This window comes from Ylistrum balloti, unplaced genomic scaffold (genome assembly GCF_031769215.1).
Source record: "Ylistrum balloti isolate Yb309-2 unplaced genomic scaffold, AGI_CSIRO_Ybal_v1 Utg369988, whole genome shotgun sequence".
NCBI classification, from domain to species: Eukaryota; Metazoa; Mollusca; class Bivalvia; order Pectinida; family Pectinidae; genus Ylistrum; species Ylistrum balloti.
In genome coordinates, this window is record NW_026782072.1 from 569,270 (window position 1) to 593,916 (window position 24,647).

At 38.0% G+C, this 24,647-nt stretch overlaps 1 protein-coding gene across 1 annotated transcript; it reads right to left on the minus strand.

Moving 5' to 3' along the window:
- Positions 1–1,408: 1,408 nt before the first annotated feature.
- On the minus strand, positions 1,409–23,454 carry LOC132547913 (tRNA wybutosine-synthesizing protein 5-like). Its single transcript, XM_060211719.1, has 10 exons — positions 23,036–23,454; positions 22,755–22,821; positions 21,737–21,862; positions 21,405–21,454; positions 20,674–20,766; positions 16,510–16,683; positions 14,549–14,621; positions 7,897–7,959; positions 1,860–1,931; positions 1,409–1,743 (listed from the first exon to the last, which is right to left on the minus strand). The coding sequence occupies exons 1-10, from the start codon at positions 23,452–23,454 to the stop codon at positions 1,648–1,650; spliced, it is 1,233 nt and encodes a 410-aa protein (XP_060067702.1). The 3' UTR covers positions 1,409–1,647.
- Positions 23,455–24,647: the final 1,193 nt, after the last annotated feature.

Below are 24,647 nucleotides of genomic sequence, written 5' to 3' on the forward strand. Positions count from 1 at the left end.
TCAATAAGGAATGGTATATGTTGTTGAGTGATTGGTCACGCTGATTGTATGTCCATTCTCTCACTCACATCCACATAAAAATTCTATACAGCATCCATGTATGTCCATTCTCCATCACTCACATCCACATAAAAAAATCTCTACAGCATCCATATCTATCCATTCTCTCTCTCACATCCACATAAAAAAATCTCTACAGCATCCATTTTTGTCCTTTCTTCCTCATTCACATTCACATAAAAATCTCTACAGTATTGATGTCTGTCCATTCTCCCTCACTCACATAAGTAATATACAAAAGCAGTTCTGACCACAGACAGATGTGATAGAAATACAATCAAAACAAAAAACATGAGATAAAACTATTACAAATCTTTAAGTTTGTAAATAATTCAATAAAATATAATTTCATCAATAGTTGTCATCATTATTACACATTTTTATACTAGAGTTGGCACAAATTAACTTCATGAAGTTACAAAGTTCCTACCATTTGTAGCTTTAATCCCAATACTAAGTATCATTGATTAGTGATAGGTAGACAGTAAAGATATCAACTCTATATCAACTCTAACATCTGTAAATATATCCACCTGATATCTCCTCATGGAAGCTATTGATCTTTGACAAAGATTCATCAAAATATATTTCAAAAATTAGCATCATTACCCACCTTGAAAAGCATTCCATCAATGGTAATATAACTTCATATCTATTTCATTTAAAGTCATCACTGTGACCCAATCTTTCACTTCTAAACACAATACAAGAAGTTGAATCATATCCTCCTTCTCATGATTTCTCTTAATTAAAGTGAAAACTAAGTGACCTTTGACCCCAGATACTAAAATCAGTAGATTTTAAATTCCTCTATGAGAAGGTGTTGTTGATATGGTGTCCAACTGTTAAAGCCTGAGGTGTTGTTGATATGGTGTCCAACTGTTATAGTCTGAGGTGTTGTTGATATGGTGTCCAACTGTTATAGCCTGAGGTGTTGTTGATATGGTGTCCAACTGTTATAGCCTGAGGTGTTGTTGATATGGTGTCCAACTGTTATAGTCTGAGGTGTTGTTGATATGGTGTCCAACTGTTAAAGCCTGAGGTGTTGTTGATATGGTGTCCAACTGTTATAGTCTGAGGTGTTGTTGATATGGTGTCCAACTGTTAAAGCCTGAGGTGTTGTTGATATGGTGTCCAACTGTTATAGTCTGAGGTGTTGTTGATATGGTGTCCAACTGTTATAGCCTGAGGTGTTGTTGATCTGGTGTCCAACTGTTATAGTCTGAGGTGTTGTTGATATGGTGTCCAACAGTTATAGCCTGAGGTGTTGTTGATCTGGTGTCCAACTTTTATAGTCTGAGGTGTTTTTGAGATGGTGTCCAACTGTTATAGTCTGAGGTGTTGTTGATATGGTGTCCAACTGTTAAAGCCTGAGGTGTTGTTGATATGGTGTTCAACTGTTATAGCCTGAGGTGTTGTTGATATGGTGTCCAACTGTTAAAGTCTGAGGTGTTGTTGATATGGTGTCCAACTGTTATAGTCTGAGGTGTTGTTGATATGGTGTCCAACTGTTAAAGCCTGAGGTGTTGTTGATATGGTGTCCAACTGTTATAGCCTGAGGTGTTGTTGATATGGTGTATGTCCTCATTACAATTCATCATGTGGACTATCTTCAGGGACACCAAGTGTCCTGTCCAAATAACTATCCATCTCCATCATCACTTTTTGGATCCGAGTCCAGTTCTGTAACAAAAACAATCTTAACATAAATTCAGTAACAAGTTAAACAGGTAAGAAACTTTTACAAAGGATACATCAGAGATAACACAATGGTTAAAACGACAGAAAACTTTACATACCTCTGGTGGTGCATCCTTAAGCTCTTGTTTAGTAAGTATGTCATCCGAGTTTTCATCTAGTAATGCGAATATCTGCAATGAAGAATATGCAAGGTTACCTAACGAGACCATAACATACAGGACATATTTACTCCATAACTAGACCATAACATACAGGACATATTTACTCCATAATTAGACCATAACATACAGGACATATTTACTCCAGTAACTAGACCATAACATACAGGACATATTTACTCCAGTATCTAGACCATAACATACAGGACATATTTACTCCAGTATCTAGACCATAACATACAGGACATATTTACTCCAGTAACTAGACCATAACATACAGGACATATTTACTCCATAATTAGACCATAACATACAGGACATATTTACTCCAGTATCTAGACCATAACATACAGGACATATTTACTCCATAATTAGACCATAACATACAGGACATATTTACTCCAGTAACTAGACCATAACATACAGGACATATTTACTCCAGTAACTAGACCATAACATACAGGACATATTTACTCCATAATTAGACCATAACATACAGGACATATTTACTCCATAATTAGACCATAACATACAGGACATATTTACTCCAGTATCTAGACCATAACATACAGGACATATTTACTCCAATAACTAGACCATAACATACATGACATATTTACTCCACATACATGACATATTTACTCCAGTAACTAGACCATAACATACAGGACATATTTACTCCAGTATCTAGACCATAACATACAGGACATATTTACTCCATAATTAGACCATAACATACAGGACATATTTACTCCAGTATCTAGACCATAACATACAGGACATATTTACTCCATAATTAGACCATAACATACAGGACATATTTACTCCATAATTAGACCATAACATACAGGACATATTTACTCCATAATTAGACCATAACATACAGGACATATTTACTCCATAATTAGACCATAACATACAGGACATATTTAGACTCCAGACATATTTACTCCATAATTAGACCATAACATACAGGACATATTTACTCCAGTATCTAGACCATAACATACAGGACATATTTACTCCATATTAGACCATAACATACAGGACATATTTATTAATTAGACCATAACATACAGGACATATTTACTCCAGTAACTAGACCATAACATACAGGACATATTTACTCCAGGACATATTTACTCCTAGACCATAACATACAGGACATATTTACTCCAGTATCTAGACCATAACATACAGGACATATTTACTCCATAATTAGACCATAACATACAGGACATATTTACTCCAGTATCTAGACCATAACATACAGGACATATTTACTCCAGTAACTAGACCATAACATACAGGACATATTTACTCCATAATTAGACCATAACATACAGGACATATTTACTCCAGTATCTAGACCATAACATACAGGACATATTTACTCCATAATTAGACCATAACATACAGGACATATTTACTCCATAATTAGACCATAACATACAGGACATATTTACTCCAGACCATATTAATAACATACAGGACATATTTACTCCATAATTAGACCATAACATACAGGACATATTTACTCCATAATTAGACCATAACATACAGGACATATTTACTCCAGTAACTAGACCATAACATACAGGACATATTTACTCCAGTAACTAGACCATAACATACAGGACATATTTACTCCATAATTAGACCATAACATACAGGACATATTTACTCCAGTAACTAGACCATAACATACAGGACATATTTATTTAGACCATAACATACAGGACATATTTACTCTAGACCATAACATACAGGACATATTTACATCCACTCCAACTAGACCATAACATACAGGACATATTTACTCCATAATTAGACCATAACATACAGGACATATTTACTCCATATTAGACCATAACATACAGGACATATTTACTCCAGTATCTAGACCTTAACATACAGGACATATTTACTCCATAATTAGACCATAACATACAGGACATATTTACTCCAGTAACTAGACCATAACATACAGGACATATTTACTCCAGTAACTAGACCATAACATACAGGACATATTTACTCCAGTCCATAACATACAGGACATATTTACTCCATAATTAGACCATAACATACAGGACATATTTACTCCATAATTAGACCATAACATACAGGACATATTTACTCCAGTATCTAGACCATAACATACAGGACATATTTACTCCAGTATCTAGACCATAACATACAGGACATATTTACTCCATAATTAGACCATAACATACAGGACATATTTACTCCAGTAACTAGACCATAACATACAGGACATATTTACTCCATAATTAGACCATAACATACAGGACATATTTACTCCATAATTAGACCATAACATACAGGACATATTTACTCCATAATTAGACCATAACATACAGGACATATTTACTCCATAATTAGACCATAACATACAGGACATATTTACTCCAGTAACTAGACCATAACATACAGGACATATTTACTCCATAATTAGACCATAACATACATGACATATTTACTCCAGTAACTAGACCATAACATACAGGACATATTTACTCCATAAATAGACCATAACATACAGGACATATTTACTCCATAATTAGACCATAACATACAGGACATATTTACTCCATAATTAGACCATAACATACAGGACATATTTACTCCATAATTAGACCATAACATACAGGACATATTTACTCCAGTATCTAGACCATAACATACAGGACATATTTACTCCATAATTAGACCATAACATACAGGACATATTTACTCAATTAGACCATAACATACAGGACATATTTACTCCAGTAACTAGACCATAACATACAGGACATATTTACTCCAGTATCTAGACCATAACATACAGGACATATTTACTCCATAATTAGACCATAACATACAGGACATATTTACTCCAGTATCTAGACCATAACATACAGGACATATTTACTCCATAATAAGACCATAACATACAGGACATATTTACTCCATAATAAGACCATAACATACAGGACATATTTACTCCATAATTAGACCATAACATACAGGACATACTCCATAATTAGACCATAACATACAGGACATATTTACTCCATAATTAGACCATAACATACAGGACATATTTACTCCAGTTACTAGACCATAACATACAGGACATATTTACTCCAGTGACTAGACCATAACATACAGGACATATTTACTCCAGTATCTAGACCATAACATACAGGACATATTTACTCCAGTGACTAGACCATAACATACAGGACATATTTACTCCAGTATCTAGACCATAACATACAGGACATATTTACTCCAGTAACTAGACCATAACATACAGGACATATTTACTCCAGTAACTAGACCATAACATACAGGACATATTTACTCCAGTAACTAGACCATAACATACAGGACATATTTACTCCAGTAACTAGACCATAACATACAGGACATATTTACTCCAGTATCTAGACCATAACATACAGGACATATTTACTCCAGTAACTAGACCATAACATACAGGACATATTTACTCCAGTAACTAGACCATAACATACAGACATATTTACTCCATAATTAGACCATAACATACAGGACATATTTACTCCATATCTAGACCATAACATACAGGACATATTTACTCCTAGACCATAACATACAGGACATAATTAGACCATAACATACAGGACATATTTACTCCATAATTAGACCATAACATACAGGACATATTTACTCCAGTAACTAGACCATAACATACAGGACATATTTACTCCAGTGACTAGACCATAACATACAGGACATATTTACTCCAGTAACTAGACCATAACATACAGGACATATTTACTCCAGAATTAGACCATAACATACAGGACATATTTACTCCAGTAACATACATATTTAGACCATAACATACAGTACATATTTACTCCAGTATCTAGACCATAACATACAGGACATATTTACTCCAGTATCTAGACCATAACATACAGGACATATTTACTCCATAATTAGACCATAACATACAGGACATATTTACTCCAGTAACTAAACCATTACATACAGTACATAGTTATTCCAGTAACTAAACCATAACATACAGGACATATTTACTCCCGTTAACATACAGGACATATTTACTCCAGTAACTAGACCATAACATACAGGACATATTTACTCCAGTAACTAGACCATAACATACAGGACATATTTACTCCAGTATCTAGACCTTAACATACAGGACATATTTACTCCATAATTAGACCATAACATACAGGACATATTTACTCCAGTAACTAGACCATAACATACATGACATATTTACTCCATTATTAGACCATAACATACAGGACATATTTACTCCAGTATCTAGACCTTAACATACAGGACATATTTACTCCAGTATCTAGACCATAACATACAGGACATATTTACTACATAATTAGACCATAACATACAGGACATATTTACTCCAGCATCTAGACCTTAACATACAGGACATATTTACTCCAGTATCTAGACCATAACATACAGGACATATTTACTCCAGTATTAACTAGACCATAACATACAGGACATATTTACTCCATAATTAGACCATAACATACAGGACATATTTACTCCAGTAACTAGACCATAACATACAGGACATATTTACTCCAGTATCTAGACCATAACATACAGGACATATTTACTCCATAATTAGGACATATTTACTCCAGTAACTAAACCATAACATACAGGACATATTTACTCCAGTTACTAGACCATAACATACAGTACATATTTACTCCAGTAACTAGACCATAACATACAGGACATATTTACTCCAGTAACTAAACCATAACATACAGGACATATTTACTCCAGTAACTAGACCATAACATACAGGACATATTTACTCCAGTAACTAGACCATAACATACAGGACATATTTACTCCAGTAACTAGACCATAACATACAGGACATATTTACTCCATAATTAGACCATAACATACATGACATATTTACTCCAGTGACTAGACCATAACATACAGGACATATTTACTCCAGTAACTAGACCATAACATACAGGACATATTTACTCCAGTAACTAGACCATAACATACAGGACATATTTATAGACCATAACATACAGGACATATTTACTCCAGTAACTAGACCATACTAACATACAGGACATATTTACATAACATACAGACATATTTATTAGACCATAACATACAGGACATATTTACTCCATAATTAGACCATAACATACAGGACATATTTACTCCAGTAACTAGACCATAACATACAGGACATATTTACTCCAGTAACTAGACCATAACATACAGGACATATTTACTCCATAATTAGACCATAACATACAGGACATATTTACTCCAGTAACTAGACCATAACATACATGACATATTTACTCCAGTAACTAGACCATAACATACAGGACATATTTACTCCATAATTAGACCATAACATACAGGACATATTTACTCCAGTAACTAGACCATAACATACAGGACATATTTACTCCAGTAACTAAACCATTACATACAGTACATAGTTATTCCAGTAACTAAACCATAACATACAGGACATATTTACTCCAGTTACTAGACCATAACATACAGTACATATTTACTCCAGTAACTAAACCATAACATACAGTACATAGTTATTCCAGTAGCCAGACCATAACATATTTTGGACATAGTCAGCAGGAATCTCAATTTACTCACCTGTCTCAGGTACAACATTCATCATTAATCTCCATTAACTCACCTGTCTACAACATTCATAATTAATCTCCATTAACTCACCTGTCTCAGGTACAACATTCATCAGTAATCTCAACAAACTCACCTGTCTCAGGTACAACATTCATCAGGAATTTCAACTAACTCACCTGTCTCAGGTACAACATTCATTAGGAATCTCCACTAACTCACCTGTCTCAGGTACAACATTCATCAGGAATTTCAACTAACTCACCTGTCTCAGGTACAATAGATATTCGTCCCCTGCATTTCTCTCTTTCAATAAGTCAATGTCCTCCTATAATTGCAATGAAAGTAACAAATTAAAATTCTTACCAATTACTACTTTCAATAACAACAGTCAATTATCCATTTATAAGGAAGTGTTTATTTAATGAGCAGTTTATGTTTCTTTCTATCATGTCTTTTAATATTTAATGGTTTTTATTTTGATTACATCTTTTGCTAGATATAGTGCTTGTTTTGTAGTTTTATAAGCCAAAAACACAATAATGTCATTAGGAATACATAACAGCAGATTATGTGAATATTTTTAGTCAATTTGAGGAATGTGATATTTTTTTAATTTTGATTTTATAAATGTCAAAACTAATTACTTTAAACTGTTTTCTCTGTAAGTTGTTCAGATGAAACTTCATCATAAGGATTTGGAAGCATTTTTCTAACTTGGTATTTTTTTTTCCTCAGAAAAAAATCTAAACGCAGTAGCAAAGACAGACTTTGTAGAATACAAAATGTATAATAATGACATTTCTACAGATGAACAGGCAGACTTTATAATAATAATGTACAAAAACAGGCGCAATGTGTCTGCAGTACTCGCCTGCCCAAATATCATGCCTCTAGGACTTTTAGTTAATGAGAAGATGATGTTTAAATGTTTTAATAATTTTGACTCCTGTGACCTTGAACATAGGTCAAGGTCATTTCTTTTTGCAAACTTTGTTGAGCTTCATCATAGACACATACCGAAATAGATCATGCCTCTGGGCCTTTTAGTTCATAAGAAGAAGTCTGACCCCTGTGACCTTTAATACATGTATAGGTCAAGATAATTTCTTTTGCGACCTTTTGTCAGGCTTCATCCTAGGGACATACCAGCCAAACATCAAACATTTGGTCAACTGGTTATTGAGAAGAAGTTGTTGAAAGGAAAAACATTGACAGCAGATGACCAAATGAGCTAATAATTATTTTTTTGCAGATGAAAAGACAGACTTTTAAGGATACATTACATGATGTGTGATGTGTACTAGATGTCTGCACAATGTGTGCATGATGTCTGCATGATTTGTGAACAATAGGTAAACTGGATGAAATGTGCTACTGCAGATCTGGTTGTGTGGTACCATTGCACAGATATGTGATTATATCATTGTTGACATAAATTTAGAAATGACATGAATTAGTGTGGGGTAGGGTTGATTTATTTTCTAAATTTATAAGGGTTCAGATTTCAGGTATGTATATTTCCTACATAAGCCATATATCTATAGCTTAGACACATGTAGATCAACAGGTACAGACTGAATAGTTCTTTACAATTGTAATTAAGAGTACGTGTGTGTTTTTTAACTTTACAAAGTGCTACATATGGCTAGTCTTAGCGTGCAGACACTTTTCATGTATACTTTTTATATCTTAACATTTGATAGACAATCTCCTTTATTTCTTGGAAATGAATCATCTAAACTCTCTTAATGTCAGCATTATTTCTGTATTACTCTCATTTTTCTATCAATTTGTAAACAAAATATACAGACTCAGGTAAACCTTCTGTGTTGTGTTTGTTACACGGGACAACTGGCCGGTCATGTATACAGACTCAGGTAAACCTTATGTGTTGTGTTTGTTACACGGGAGACCTAGCCGGTAACGGGACACCTGGCCGGTCATGTATACAGACTCAGGTAAACCTTATGTGTTGTGTTTGTTACACAGGAGACCTAGCCGGTAACGGGAGACCTGGCCGGTCATGTGTACAGACTCAGGTAAACCCTATGTGTTGTGTTTGTTACACAGGAGACCCAGCTGGTAACGGGAGACCTGGCCGGTCATGTATACAGACTCAGGTAAACCTTATGTGTTGTGTTTGTTACACGGGAGACCTAGCCGGTAACGGGAGACCTGGCCGGTAACAGGAGACCTGGCCGGTCATGTATACAGACTCAGGTAAACCTTATGTGTTATGTTTGTTACACAGGAGACCTAGCTGGTAACGGGAGACCTAGCCGGTAACGGGACACCTGGCCGGTCATGTATACAGACTCAGGTAAACCTTATGTGTTATGTTTGTTACACAGGAGACCTAGCTGGTAACGGGAGACCTGGCCGGTCATGTGTACAGACTCAGGTAAACCCTATGTGTTGTGTTTGTTACACAGGAGACCCAGCTGGTAACGGGAGACCTGGCTGGTCATGTATACAGACTCAGGTAAACCTTATGTGTTATGTTTGTTACACAGGAGACCTAGCTGGTAACGGGAGACCTAGCCGGTAACGGGACACCTGGCCAGTCATGTATACAGACTCAGGTAAACCTTATGTGTTGTGTTTGTTACACAGGAGACCTAGCTGGTAACGGGAGACCTAGCCAGTAACAGGACACCTGGCTGGTCATGTATACAGACTCAGGTAAACCTTATGTGTTGTGTTTGTTACACAGGAGACCTAGCTGGTAACGGGAGACCTGGCCGGTCATGTGTACAGACTCAGGTAAACCCTATGTGTTGTGTTTGTTACACAGGAGACCCAGCTGGTAACGGGAGACCTGGCCGGTCATGTATACAGACTCAGGTAAACCTTATGTGTTATGTTTGTTACACAGGAGACCCAGCTGGTAACGGGAGACCTAGCCGGTAACGGGACACCTGGCTGGTCATGTATACAGACTCAGGTAAACCTTATGTGTTGTGTTTGTTACACAGGAGACCTAGCTGGTAACGGGAGACCTAGCCAGTAACGGGACACCTGGCTGGTCATGTATACAAACTCAGTTAAACCTTATGTGTTGTGTTTGTTACACAGGAGACCTAGCTGGTAATGGGAGACCTGGCCGGTCATGTGTACAGACTCAGGTAAACCCTATGTGTTGTGTTTGTTACACAGGAGACCCAGCTGGTAACGGGACACCTGGCCGGTCATGTATACAGACTCAGGTAAACCTTATGTGTTGTGTTTGTTACACAGGAGACCTAGCTGGTAACGGGAGACCTATGTGTTGTAGCCAGTAACGGGACACCTGGCTGGTCATGTATACAGACTCAGGTAAACCTTATGTGTTGTGTTTGTTACACAGGAGACCTAGCTGGTAACGGGAGACCTAGCCAGTAACGGGACACCTGGCTGGTCATGTATACAGACTCAGGTAAACCTTATGTGTTGTGTTTGTTACACAGGAGACCTAGTTGGTAACAGAACACCTGGCCGGTCATGTGTACAGACTCAGGTAAACCCTATGTGTTGTGTTTGTTACACAGGAGACCCAGCTGGTAACGGGAGACCTGGCCGGTCATGTATACAGACTCAGGTAAACCTTATGTGTTATGTTTGTTACACAGGAGACCTAGCTGGTAACGGGAGACCTAGCCGGTAACGGGACACCTGGCTGGTCATGTATACAGACTCAGGTAAACCTTATGTGTTGTGTTTGTTACACAGGAGACCTAGCTGGTAACGGGAGACCTAGCCAGTAACGGGACACCTGGCTGGTCATGTATACAAACTCAGTTAAACCTTATGTGTTGTGTTTGTTACACAGGAGACCTAGCTGGTAATGGGAGACCTGGCCGGTCATGTGTACAGACTCAGGTAAACCCTATGTGTTGTGTTTGTTACACAGGAGACCCAGCTGGTAACGGGAGACCTGGCCGGTCATGTATACAGACTCAGGTAAACCTTATGTGTTATGTTTGTTACACAGGAGACCTAGCTGGTAACGGAAGACCTAGCCAGTAACGGGACACCTGGCTGGTCATGTATACAGACTCAGGTAAACCTTATGTGTTGTGTTTGTTACACAGGAGACCTAGCTGGTAACGGGAGACCTAGCCAGTAACGGGACACCTGGCTGGTCATGTATACAGACTCAGGTAAACCTTATGTGTTGTGTTTGTTACACAGGAGACCTAGCCGGTAACAGAACACCTGGCCGGTCATGTGTACAGACTCAGGTAAACCCTATGTGTTGTGTTTGTTACACAGGAGACCCAGCTGGTAACGGGAGACCTGGCCGGTCATGTATACAGACTCAGGTAAACCTTATGTGTTATGTTTGTTACACAGGAGACCTAGCTGGTAACGGAAGACCTAGCCAGTAACGGGACACCTGGCTGGTCATGTATACAGACTCAGGTAAACCTTATGTGTTGTGTTTGTTACACAGGAGACCTAGCTGGTAACGGGAGACCTAGCCAGTAACGGGACACCTGGCTGGTCATGTATACAGACTCAGGTAAACCTTATGTGTTGTGTTTGTTACACACAGGAGTAACGGGAGACCTAGCCAGTAACGGGACACCAGGCTGGTCATGTATACAGACTCAGGTAAACCTTATGTGTTGTGTTTGTTACACAGGAGACCTAGCCGGTAACAGAACACCTGGCCGGTCATGTGTACAGACTCCGGTAAACGTTATGTGTTGTGTTTGTTACACAGGAGACCTAGCTGGTAACGGGAGACCTGGCCGGTCATGTATACAGACTCAGGTAAACCTTATGTGTTATGTTTGTTACACAGGAGACCTAGCTGGTAACGGAAGACCTAGCCAGTAACGGGACACCTGGCTGGTCATGTATACAGACTCAGGTAAACCTTATGTGTTGTGTTTGTTACACAGGAGACCTAGCTGGTAACGGGAGACCTAGCCAGTAACGGGACACCTGGCTGGTCATGTATACAGACTCAGGTAAACCTTATGTGTTGTGTTTGTTACACAGGAGACCTAGCCGGTAACAGAACACCTGGCCGGTCATGTGTACAGACTCCGGTAAACTTTATGTGTTGTGTTTGTTACACAGGAGACCTAGCTGGTAACGGGAGACCTGGCCGGTCATGTATACAGACTCAGGTAAACCTTATGTGTTATGTTTGTTACACAGGAGACCCAGCTGGTAACGGGAGACCTAGCCGGTAACGGGACACCTGGCTGGTCATGTATACAGACTCAGGTAAACCTTATGTGTTGTGTTTGTTACACAGGAGACCTAGCTGGTAACGGGAGACCTAGCCAGTAACGGGACACCTGGCTGGTCATGTATACAAACTCAGTTAAACCTTATGTGTTGTGTTTGTTACACAGGAGACCTAGCTGGTAATGGGAGACCTGGCCGGTCATGTGTACAGACTCAGGTAAACCCTATGTGTTGTGTTTGTTACACAGGAGACCCAGCTGGTAACGGGAGACCTGGCCGGTCATGTATACAGACTCAGGTAAACCTTATGTGTTATGTTTGTTACACAGGAGACCTAGCAGGTAACGGGAGACCTAGCCAGTAACGGGACACCTGGCTGGTCATGTATACAGACTCAGGTAAACCTTATGTGTTGTGTTTGTTACACAGGAGACCTAGCTTATGTGTTGTGTTTGTTACACAGGAGACCCAGGAGACCTACTCAGGTAAACCTTATGTGTTATGTTTGTTACACAGGAGACACCACGGGGCTGGTCATGTATACAGACTCAGGTAAACCTTATGTGTTGTGTTTGTTACACAGGAGACCTAGCCGGTAACAGAACACCTGGCCGGTATGTGTTGTGTTTGTTACACAGGAGACCTAGCTAGACCAGGTAAACACCTGGCCGGTGTGTACAGACTCAGGTAAACCCTATGTGTTGTGTTTGTTACACAGGAGACCCAGCTGGTAACGGGAGACCTGGCCGGTCATGTATACAGACTCAGGTAAACCTTATGTGTTATGTTTGTTACACAGGAGACCTAGCTGGTAACGGAAGACCTAGCCAGTAACGGGACACCTGGCTGGTCATGTATACAGACTCAGGTAAACCTTATGTGTTGTGTTTGTTACACAGGAGACCTAGCTGGTAACGGGAGACCTAGCCAGTAACGGGACACCTGGCTGGTCATGTATACAGACTCAGGTAAACCTTATGGGTTGTGTTTGTTACACAGGAGACCTAGCCGGTAACAGAACACCTGGCCGGTCATGTGTACAGACTCCGGTAAACTTTATGTGTTGTGTTTGTTACACAGGAGACCTAGCTGGTAACGGGACACCTGGCCGGTCATGTGTACAGACTCAGGTAAACCTTATGTGTTGTGTTTGTTACACGGGAGACCTAGCCGGTAACGGGACACCTGGCCGGTCATGTGTACAGACTCAGGTAAACCTTATGTGTTGTGTTTGTTACACGGGAGACCTAGCTAATAACGGGAGACCTAGCTAGAAACAGGACACCTGGCAGGTCATGTGTACAGACTCAGGTAAACCTTATGCGTTGTGTTTGTTACATGGGAGACCTAGCCGGTAACGACCTGTCATGTGTACAGAATCAGGTAAACCTTATGTGTTGTGTTTGTTACACAGGAGACCTAGCCGGTAAGGACCTGTCATATATCTAGCCATATGCCAGTAATATCTTTTAGCCCGAGGCACACCACTAACCCCTCTACAAGTTTTCCGTTTATTTTCTGTTAATTTCCAATCCATAATATTAGTCGACCATTTTTACCAAACCGCACTGAAAGTGAATTCCTATCGCACAGTTGTGCACTTGATACTTTATCATGCATATATTCCCACAATGAATTCACGATGTCCAGACGATCTATGTAACATATGCGCACAAAATGTTTGTTGCATTGTGCATTATCACACATTCTGTAAGTAACGCTAGTATACTTACCCCAAGTAAAGCTCTTTGGAATCTTTTAAAGGAAACTCGACTAGATACACCTAAAAAGGACTCAAAATGATCCCTGAAAAATAAAATTTCACAAAACTTACATACTTTATAAGGGAAATTCTGTAAGAGAAGTTTAACAGTATAATACTTGTGTAACAAAATAGGGTTTAGATATATTGTCACAAAATGCAATTTTGATATTAGTGTATATCAGATAAAAAAAATCAAGTGTTACACTTGATGGGACTAGAATGTGAAAACAATGCCAACTTTGGCCTGCAAGTTTTCATTTATATACTGTACTGCTTCAGGGTAATTAAAACACCTGTTGTAATCTCTCTGATCTAGACTCTAGACTCTGATGTAATGTGTTTTCTAAACCAGTATTTACACTGAATCAATCTTTTGAACATTAAGAAAAATAAAGTAGCTGACAAAATTAGACCAATACACACTTCTGAACAAGAAACAAAGTACAAAGAAACTATCATATAAAAGTTCCTCTAAGCCCCCTTTTAGACCTGGAAAATCAAGATAATTTGGTGAATTACAGTTCCACAATAAATGTGAAATTACATGCAAAACAAACTTTTGCTTTGATGTAGCTAAAAGGTCAACATGTAGGTCAGAGTGACCTAATTTTGATAAATGACACAATCCCTCGCCACGTTGAACCCATATTTCAGTGAAGTCCCAGTGACAATTTTAGTGTAAGAGATAGAGCCCTGAAAGGTTAGTGGAAAGACAGAAGGACAGAAGGACAGAAGGACAACACAAAAGGTACAATAAGATAAAAATCAATAAAAGTACAATGTAAAAATAATTTAAAAAATAAAATAAACAAATTCTTCAAAGTGAAACTGTCACAAATCTTTAAGACCAATAATCCAGGTTTGTGTCAAAATCATATAAAAGTTTAATGGTTTTGAGCAAAGTATGTGACCAAGGGTATGTGAAGTATGTGACAACTGTTTACAGTTGAGGACAAGACAAAGGATTTGACACCTACTTCTTACCCTAATATATGAATACATAAATATGAACAAGGCTTTCAGCAACATGTATACAGTCTACAGCAATCATATCATGAACAAAATCTGTGGGACTTCAAGGTCACTCATTCTATTTATAGACAAAGTGACCAAGGCTTGGACACCTTGGGACCCAAATACTGACAGCTACAAGAACTACAGATTTTGAGAGTTTTTCCATGTCTCCAGAATGATGTTTATCTGTGTGGCAACACCTAGAAACAGGAAGTGTCAAGGAGACAGAAAACAAGTACCCATCCAGCTAACCAGAAGTGTGCCATTCGAGTGCCAACATCAGACTAATGCTAATTGCCTGACAGAACCTAAGGGAACTCTGAGCATGCTGTGCTCCAATTCTTTCCAGAGATCTAATCCTATTCTGACAACGCCCCAGCACCAGACAGGCTACATCAAGAGGAGGGGATGAGATCTTCCTAGCATTGACTGGACACCAGACTGGCCAATGAAATAGTAGATATAATACCTCTCACAACCAACCAACCATTCAAGAAGTGTGTGAAGCTTAATAATAGTCAGATAAGTCAGTAGAGCAAGGACATCATAGAATTATGTAGGTGCACAGAGTCCAGTCTATTTATTATTTTTAACCAGGACAGAACTGCAACAAAAAAATATTTTTAGTTTTTCAAAAAGATTAGAATTTGTTTTGTTACAGGAAAGTCAAAATCAGTTTTTCGGAAATGTAATGTTTTGCCTTATATTGGATAAAAGAATTTATCATAAATGCTCATTAGACTAACTGTAAAGTGTTGTCTAGACTAATACAGGTCGACTGTTGTCTCTCTACACAAGACCTCATTATAAGGCCACAGAAATTATACGTCTCCTTCAAAAAACAAATTCGAAGGCTACATCAGACTGATTGTCCAACTGTTTTCACTCAGACAGTAGTAACCAGTTCTTACAAACCTTATACCATCCACACTTGTCATTTCTCCAAAACCCCTAAACTCCACACGATCCAACGTCATCTCATGGTCACACTGGGCATTACAAAGGTCAAGGTTGATCTCTGATGCAACGTAATGATTCCACCAGATGTTGACAGCAAGATTGTTACCATACGAACGCACTTGGTGGATCCTGAAAAACACAATTTATCTCCAAATTATTCTTTATTTTTTTTAAATACCCTGAACTGATAAAGAATAAAATTTCCAAGATTTAATAAGATCATTTGTACCCATATTCAACTCACTGGAGTTGATCTCTTTAGATATCTATTTTGTTTACTGGGTTTTCACCTTGTGATCAACCAGAGTCACTTTGAAGTGGAGTCCTCTTGTAGTAGCTGATAACTGCCACACTGACTGAACAACATGTCAGAGACCTGTTGCGTGCCACACAGAGAAATGAGGTTAAGTGTCTTTCCCAAGGACACAATGAACACAATACAGACCAGTCCACTTCTTAGCTTCCTAAGAAAGACAAAGCATAACAGGTAGGGAGTATCGAACCACATACCTCATATCTTCACCTGAGGTTATGTAGGCAAACACTCATCTTCCATACTCCTAGAATTATGATCATTTTCACTCTCTGCACCACTGGAACTTGTCATGGCAAAATTGAAAGCACAAGAAAAGTTGTTTGATTGGTTCCAGGAGGAAAAAACAGACCAATCTTTGACTGATCAGCTCCTTTCCAAGATTACAAAGGAGCAACACCCAACTTCAAAGCCAATACAATATACTGTCATGCGACCTCGAGATTCAATTGATGTACATTAAAGGATCAAACTAGTCTTTTCTTCTTGACCACAAGGTGTCTCACAAGGGACCTTCAATTTTGCCATGACATCTTCCACGAGTGCAGAAAGCACAAATGATTGTAACCCCTGGTGGACTATCGAGGATGTAGTGATTGTAACCCCTGGAGTATCGAGGATGTAGTGATCGTAACCACTGGAGTATCGAGGATGTAGTGATCATAACCCCAGGAGTATCGAGGATGTAGTGATCGCAACCACTGGAGTATCGAGGATGTAGTGATCATAACCCCAGGAGTATCGAGGATGTAGTGATCATAACCCCTGGATTATCAAGGATGTAGTGAGTGTAACCACTGGAGTTTTAGAGGATGTAGTGATTGTAACCCCTGGAGTATAGAGGATGTAGTGATCATATCCCCTGGAGTATTGAGGATGTAGTGATTGTAACCCCAATGGCCAACACTCTACAGCCTGAGCTATCCCAGCCTGCTCCAGAGACTACAAGGCTTATCAATCACATGATCCTGCCTTTAATTCAGTACATACATACATACATACATAAAGGACTATACATGGTTTTGGCCTATACAGACAGTAACCTGATAACTTACCATCGGTATGAGATATAGAGACAGTAACCTGATAACTTACCATCGGTATGGGATATAGAGACAGTCAGCTGATAACTTACCATCGGTATGGGATATAGAGACAGTAACCTGATAACTTACCATCGGTATGGGATATAGAGACAGTAACCTGATAACTTACCATCGGTATGGGATATAGAGACAGTAACCTGATAACTTACCATCGGTATGGGATATAGAGACAGTAACCTGATACCTTACAACCAGTACAGGATAAAGAGACAGTAACCTGATAACTTACCACCAGTATGAGATATAGAGACAGTAACCTGATAACTTACCATCGGTATGGGATATAGAGACAGTAACCTGATAACTTACCATCGGTATGGGATATAGAGACAGTAACCTGATAACTTACCATCGGTATGGGATATAGAGACAGTAACCTGATAACTTACCATCGGTATGGGATATAGAGACAGTAACCTGATAACTTACCACCAGTATAGGATATAGAGACAGTAACCTGATAACTTACCACCAGTACAGGATATAGAGACAGTAACCTGATAACTTACCATCGGTATGGGATATAGAGACAGTAACCTGATAACTTACCATCGGTATGGGATATAGAGACAGTAACCTGATAACTTACCATCGGTATGGGATATAGAGACAGTAACCTGATAACTTACCATCGGTATGGGATATAGAGACAGTAACCTGATAACTTACCATCGGTATGGGATATAGAGACAGTAACCTGATAACTTACCATCGGTATGGGATATAGAGACAGTAACCTGACAACACCGGTATGGGATATAGAGACAGTAACCTGATAACTTACCATCGGTATGGGATATAGAGACAGTAACCTGATAACTTACCATCGGTATGGGATATAGAGACAGTAACCTGATAACTTACCATCGGTATGGGATATAGAGACAGTAACCTGATAACTTACCATCGGTATGGGATATAGAGACAGTAACCTGATAACTTACCATCGGTATGGGATATAGAGACAGTAACCTGATAACTTACCATCGGTATAGGATATAGAGACAGTAACCTGATAACTTACCACCAGTACAGGATATAGAGACAGTAACCTGATAACTTACCATCGGTATGGGATATAGAGACAGTAACCTGATAACTTACCACCGGTATGGGATATAGAGACAGTAACCTGATAACTTACCACCAGTACAGGATAAAGAGACAGTAACCTCATATCTTACCATCGGTATGGGATATTGAGACAGTAACCTGATAACTTACCATCGGTATGGGATATAGAGACAGTAACCTGATAACTTACCATCGGTATGGGATATAGAGACAGTAACCTGATAACTTACCATCGGTATGGATATAGAGACAGTAACCTGATAACTTACCATCGGTATGGGATATAGAGACAGTAACCTGATAACTTACCATCGGTATGGGATATAGAGACAGTAACCTGATAACTTACCACCAGTACAGGATAAAGAGATAGTAACCTCATATCTTACCATCCGTATGAGATATAGAGACAGTAACCTGATAACTTCCCATCGGTATGGGATATAGAGACAGTAACCTGATAACTTACCATCGGTATGGGATATAGAGACAATAACCTGATAACTTACCATCGGTATGGGGTATAGAGACAGTAACCTGATAACTTACCACCAGTACAGGATATAGAGACAGTAACCTGATAACTTACCATCGGTATGGGATATAGAGACAGTAACCTGATAACTTACCACCAGTACAGGATATAGAGACAGTAACCTGATAACTTAACATCGATATGGGATATAGAGACAGTAGCCTGATAACTTACCATCGGTATGGGATATAGAGACAGTAACCTGATAACTTACCATCGGTATGGGATATAGAGACAGTAACCTGATAACTTACCATCGGTATGGATATAGAGACAGTAACCTGATAACTTACCATCGGTATGGGATATAGAGACAGTAGCCTGATAACTTACCATCGGTATGGGATATAGAGACAGTAACCTGATAACTTACCATCGGTATGGGATATAGAGACAGTAACCTGATAACTTACCATCGGTATGGATATAGAGACAGTAACCTGATAACTTACCATCGGTATGGGATATAGAGACAATAACCTGATAACTTACCACCAGTACAGGATAAAGAGATAGTAACCTCATATCTTACCATCCGTATGAGATATAGAGACAGTAACCTGATAACTTCCCATCGGTAGGGATATAGAGACAGTAACCTGATAACTTACCATCGGTATGGGATATAGAGACAGTAACCTGATAACTTACCATCGGTATGGGATATAGAGACAATAACCTGATAACTTACCATCCGTATGAGATATAGAGACAGTAACCTGATAACTTACCATCCGTATGAGATATAGAGACAGTCAGCTGATAACTTACCATCGGTATGGGATATAGAGACAGTAACCTGATAACTTACCATCCGTATGAGATATAGAGACAGTCAGCTGATAACTTACCATCGGTATGGGATATAGAGACAGTAACCTGATAACTTACCACCAGTACAGGATATAGAGACAGTAACCTGATAACTTACCATCGGTATGGGATATAGAGACAGTAACCTGATAACTTACAACCAGTACAGGATATAGAAACAGTACCCTGATAACTTACAACCAGTACAGGATATAGAAACAGTAACCTGATAACTTACCATCGGTATGGGATATAGCGACAGTCACCTGATAACTTACCATCGGTATGGGATATAGAGACAATCGCCTGCCTCCATACTGACATGTATAAAATCAACTTCTGCCAGACCTGGGTACACTGTGTAGTCGACTCTGTAACCACAAATAATAATGGGTGCAACAAGGACTGTTATCCATGTCGGACACAAAAAACTATAAAAATGTTGTACACACTAATCATGAACATCAATGATAGTTAATACACTGAAGAACACATTACAGTAGTAAAATTTACCTTCAAAAACAATGTACTGCCATTAGTGATCATACCAATGATAGAAACAATTTGAGAATTTTCTTTGAAACATGTTCGGTGCTATATTCAAGATACTGGAAATCATTTTTTCATTTTTCAAGTTATAATGGTAACCCTTATCTAAAGCATGAAACCTGGAAAATTAATGTGGCTCAGAAACTAAAGGCAAGAACAAACTGTTTTTCACCATAATCATAAATTATTTTACTTTTATGTTATAATTGAGAATAACGTTGAAGGACACCTGCCTTCCGACATCCAGCAAAGACCTTAGATTATTAGGTAACCTATCTGTCTAGATCTACTGCAAAGTAGGAACCTTCAGGTCATGTGATCTACGTATCTATAGCCACTGTACAGTAGAAACCTTTAGGCCATGTGACCTACATTCACTGCAGACTAGGAACATTCAGATCATTTGACCTACATATCTACATCCAACACAAAGTAAGAACCTTCTGGTGATGAGACCTACCTGTCTACATCCACAGCAGAATAGGAACCTTCAGGATGGTCCATGTCCACCTGTTAATAGAAGTGTAATGATCCTGAATTATCTCAAGGCTACTGATCAGTGCTAATTACTAGAATGTGAATCAGCTGACTTAGTGAAGAGGAATGTGCAGGTGGTTATTGGTGTGTCTGTGTTCACATGTTAGGAAGTGTGTGGGTGGGTGTGTACATGTGAAACAGTCTTACATCATATAAAACATAATTAAACAATTATACATATCAAAAAGACATCAAAACTATTAGAAACACCACATGATTGTTGTATTCAATATCATTCCAATCACAAATATTTACCTTGTCTCCATACTTGCTAGGGTCAACCAAGATGAACTCCTTCTTGCCCCGATACAGACAGTTGATGTTGTCTACTGAGTCAGTATGTACAACAGAGTTTGTTCCTCCACTACTGTACCACATCAGCTGTTAACAAAGACAACACAGTAACAATAGGCAACAAGGAAATTTGATGGTCTGACTGGGACTTTAACATCTGAACTCTAGACACTCTAACCTCTTCAGTTTTAAAACTCTTCATCATGAAATGATGAACACAGTCCTGTAATAGACATAAGTGTCTGTAATGTTATATCTGACAAGTAGATACTTACGTACTGTACAGTGACATTTTAATTACAGATAAATTTCTTTCTCTTTTTTCAATAGATATTCATGTGAGATGTGAATTAGTGTAAAAGTTAGTATCAAATAAATAAAAGAAAAACTTCAGAGTATGGCAAATTCCAAGTTGGGTACAAGGTGAAATGACATATGCTAGTAATGTGCTCTGTATCAGCCATGCCTTCTCAAAACATGGTAGCTGAAACCCATGTGCACCCAGTGTTTTTTCGTATTCCATCTGATTACAGAGGACAAAATACCAAACTTTTGAAAACATGAAACATTAAATCTAATCTGCTATGTATTATTATGGCATAAATTACACTTGTGTCTGTAATTATGACTAATAACTCTATATACCCAAGATATAATTAAAAATTTACTTAAACTTTAAAATAAAGTTATTAAGTGTTATTAACAGTTACTGTCTTAAATGTTTTCAACACAATTTACATCTATCTTTATCATACCAGACCTTTCTTAAATAACTTGGTTTTTCTGAATAGAAAACTTCAATGAAGCATTCCATTAATTACATATACCCATCATCTCCATTGCGTTACCCATTAATTCTTCATTCACCACTTCCTAAGTTTCACTGTTGGAATAATATGCACTCCACTGTGTTGTCTCAACGTAACTACCAGTATCATTAATTACTAATAACCACCCCTACTATTGATCAGAAACTCACCGCCTCAACAAGTCCTGTTTTGGCCAGATATTGACACTGAATTGGACAGGGTAAAACTACATCATGACTGAAAACATAATTTGTAGGCAGATTATTTACCAACTGACGACAGTGTTGTATAGGAAAATAATTCAAAACCATAAAATTATATGTAAGATTATTACAGATTCTATATAAATGAAGTACAGACTGTTGTATTAACACTGGAAAAAATAAAGAAAAATAATGATGATCTGTATCCATTTATCTCAATGTAGCCAGATGGCAGATAAAGTGTGTACCATATCGTCCTTGGTACTGCGTTAACCATATAAATCTCGGATTTGTTGTAGTCTTGCACAAACTGCTGAAAGTCCATTTGACGTATTTTTTGTTGTCTACTTTCCTTCTTTACCGTTTCGACTGTCACTGTATCTTCATTTGACATGTCGAGTGACAAAAAGTATTCGTCTGTCCATTTTGTAAATGCAGGTGATATTGATGCGGCACCTTTCATTTTAAGAGGTTTAAGAGCATAAACATAAGCTTTCCAAAACGTTTCGGGGTCGGGTATAATGTCCGTTTCTTCAACTTCAACCATCGGTCTTCCTTGTCCAAAAGGTTTCAAGTGTCCAGGTGCTTTTGTTAGATCAGCTATGATTATGTTGTGAGTACACATCAGTATGATTAAGATGACAAACAATGCAAAAGGATGTTCCATGTTCTTCATATTATTGCTGTACATGTGAAAAAACACCTGTGTCGGCGACCGCTCATCTGTTTACAAACAGCACTTCCGGTTTCGTTTTACAAAATTAGTTTTTGATGTCATTTTGACTGATTTGGTCATACCTTTTATTAAATAACACATGCGTATGTAGAAATTCATCAAATTTATCGACATAAATGGTATCGAGTTTGTCGATCATAACAAGTTTATACTTAATTTAGTTTAGAGATTATACCTCGATTTTCATTCGGAACACCTCGGTCTATTGTTTAAAAAGTCGTATTCGATCGGCTGCAAAAGAACGCCTGAAGCCGAAAGGCCGTAATACTGTACGTAAATAACGTTGATCATTTTTGAAGCGCATATGTAGCAACAGCTTCCTTACCAGTTCATATTTGAGCTTCGATGCATAGGGGCTGCGATAGCTTAGTCGGCACAGCATTGTACAATATACAAGTAGTTTTATTTTCTGTCGTCTACAATAAACCAGAGACGTATATATACGTCTCTGAATAAAGCATGTAACATCAGCTCATACTGAAGAGCTATTATTACGACAAACAAATAAAAACAAACACAAAGAACAAAATCACAGAAGGAACATTGGAATAGATTAAATAAAACATGAATAATGTAATAGACACGGCATTAACATGAGTTAATGGTACATAACACAACTAAAAAATACCATAGCTTAATGAAATTACAAGATTAAATCATAATCACAGAATTTATTTATTTAGAAATTGATTTTTGGTAAAAATCAGGAAATAATCAAGAACTTATTTAAGTAGTGAAAATAATGTTGAGTAAGAAAAAAAACAAGTGCATAAAGCAAAGGAGGAACAATAGCAAAAAATACATCCTAGTAAAACAACAATATTACTGAAGGTCAAAGGACAGGTGGCTGTCCCAGTCCCTCCTCACCAAATTTCTTGACCAGACTAAGCAGCATAAAAAAGGCAGTTGCAAGTATAACAGGTTTGGATCAGCCTCCGGAATTCTGGAAAGGATTCACATCTCCGCAATTCATTTGGGAGGCTGTTTCACGCCCGGTCAGTCTAATAAGAGAATGAGTGGAATCCTGACTGTGTCTCTCCTGAATTCACAAGGAAATTTTTAAAAATTTTACTAAATCCTGTATGTATTCAGGAACAGCTTGTGTAGTATTTTAAAACTTCACA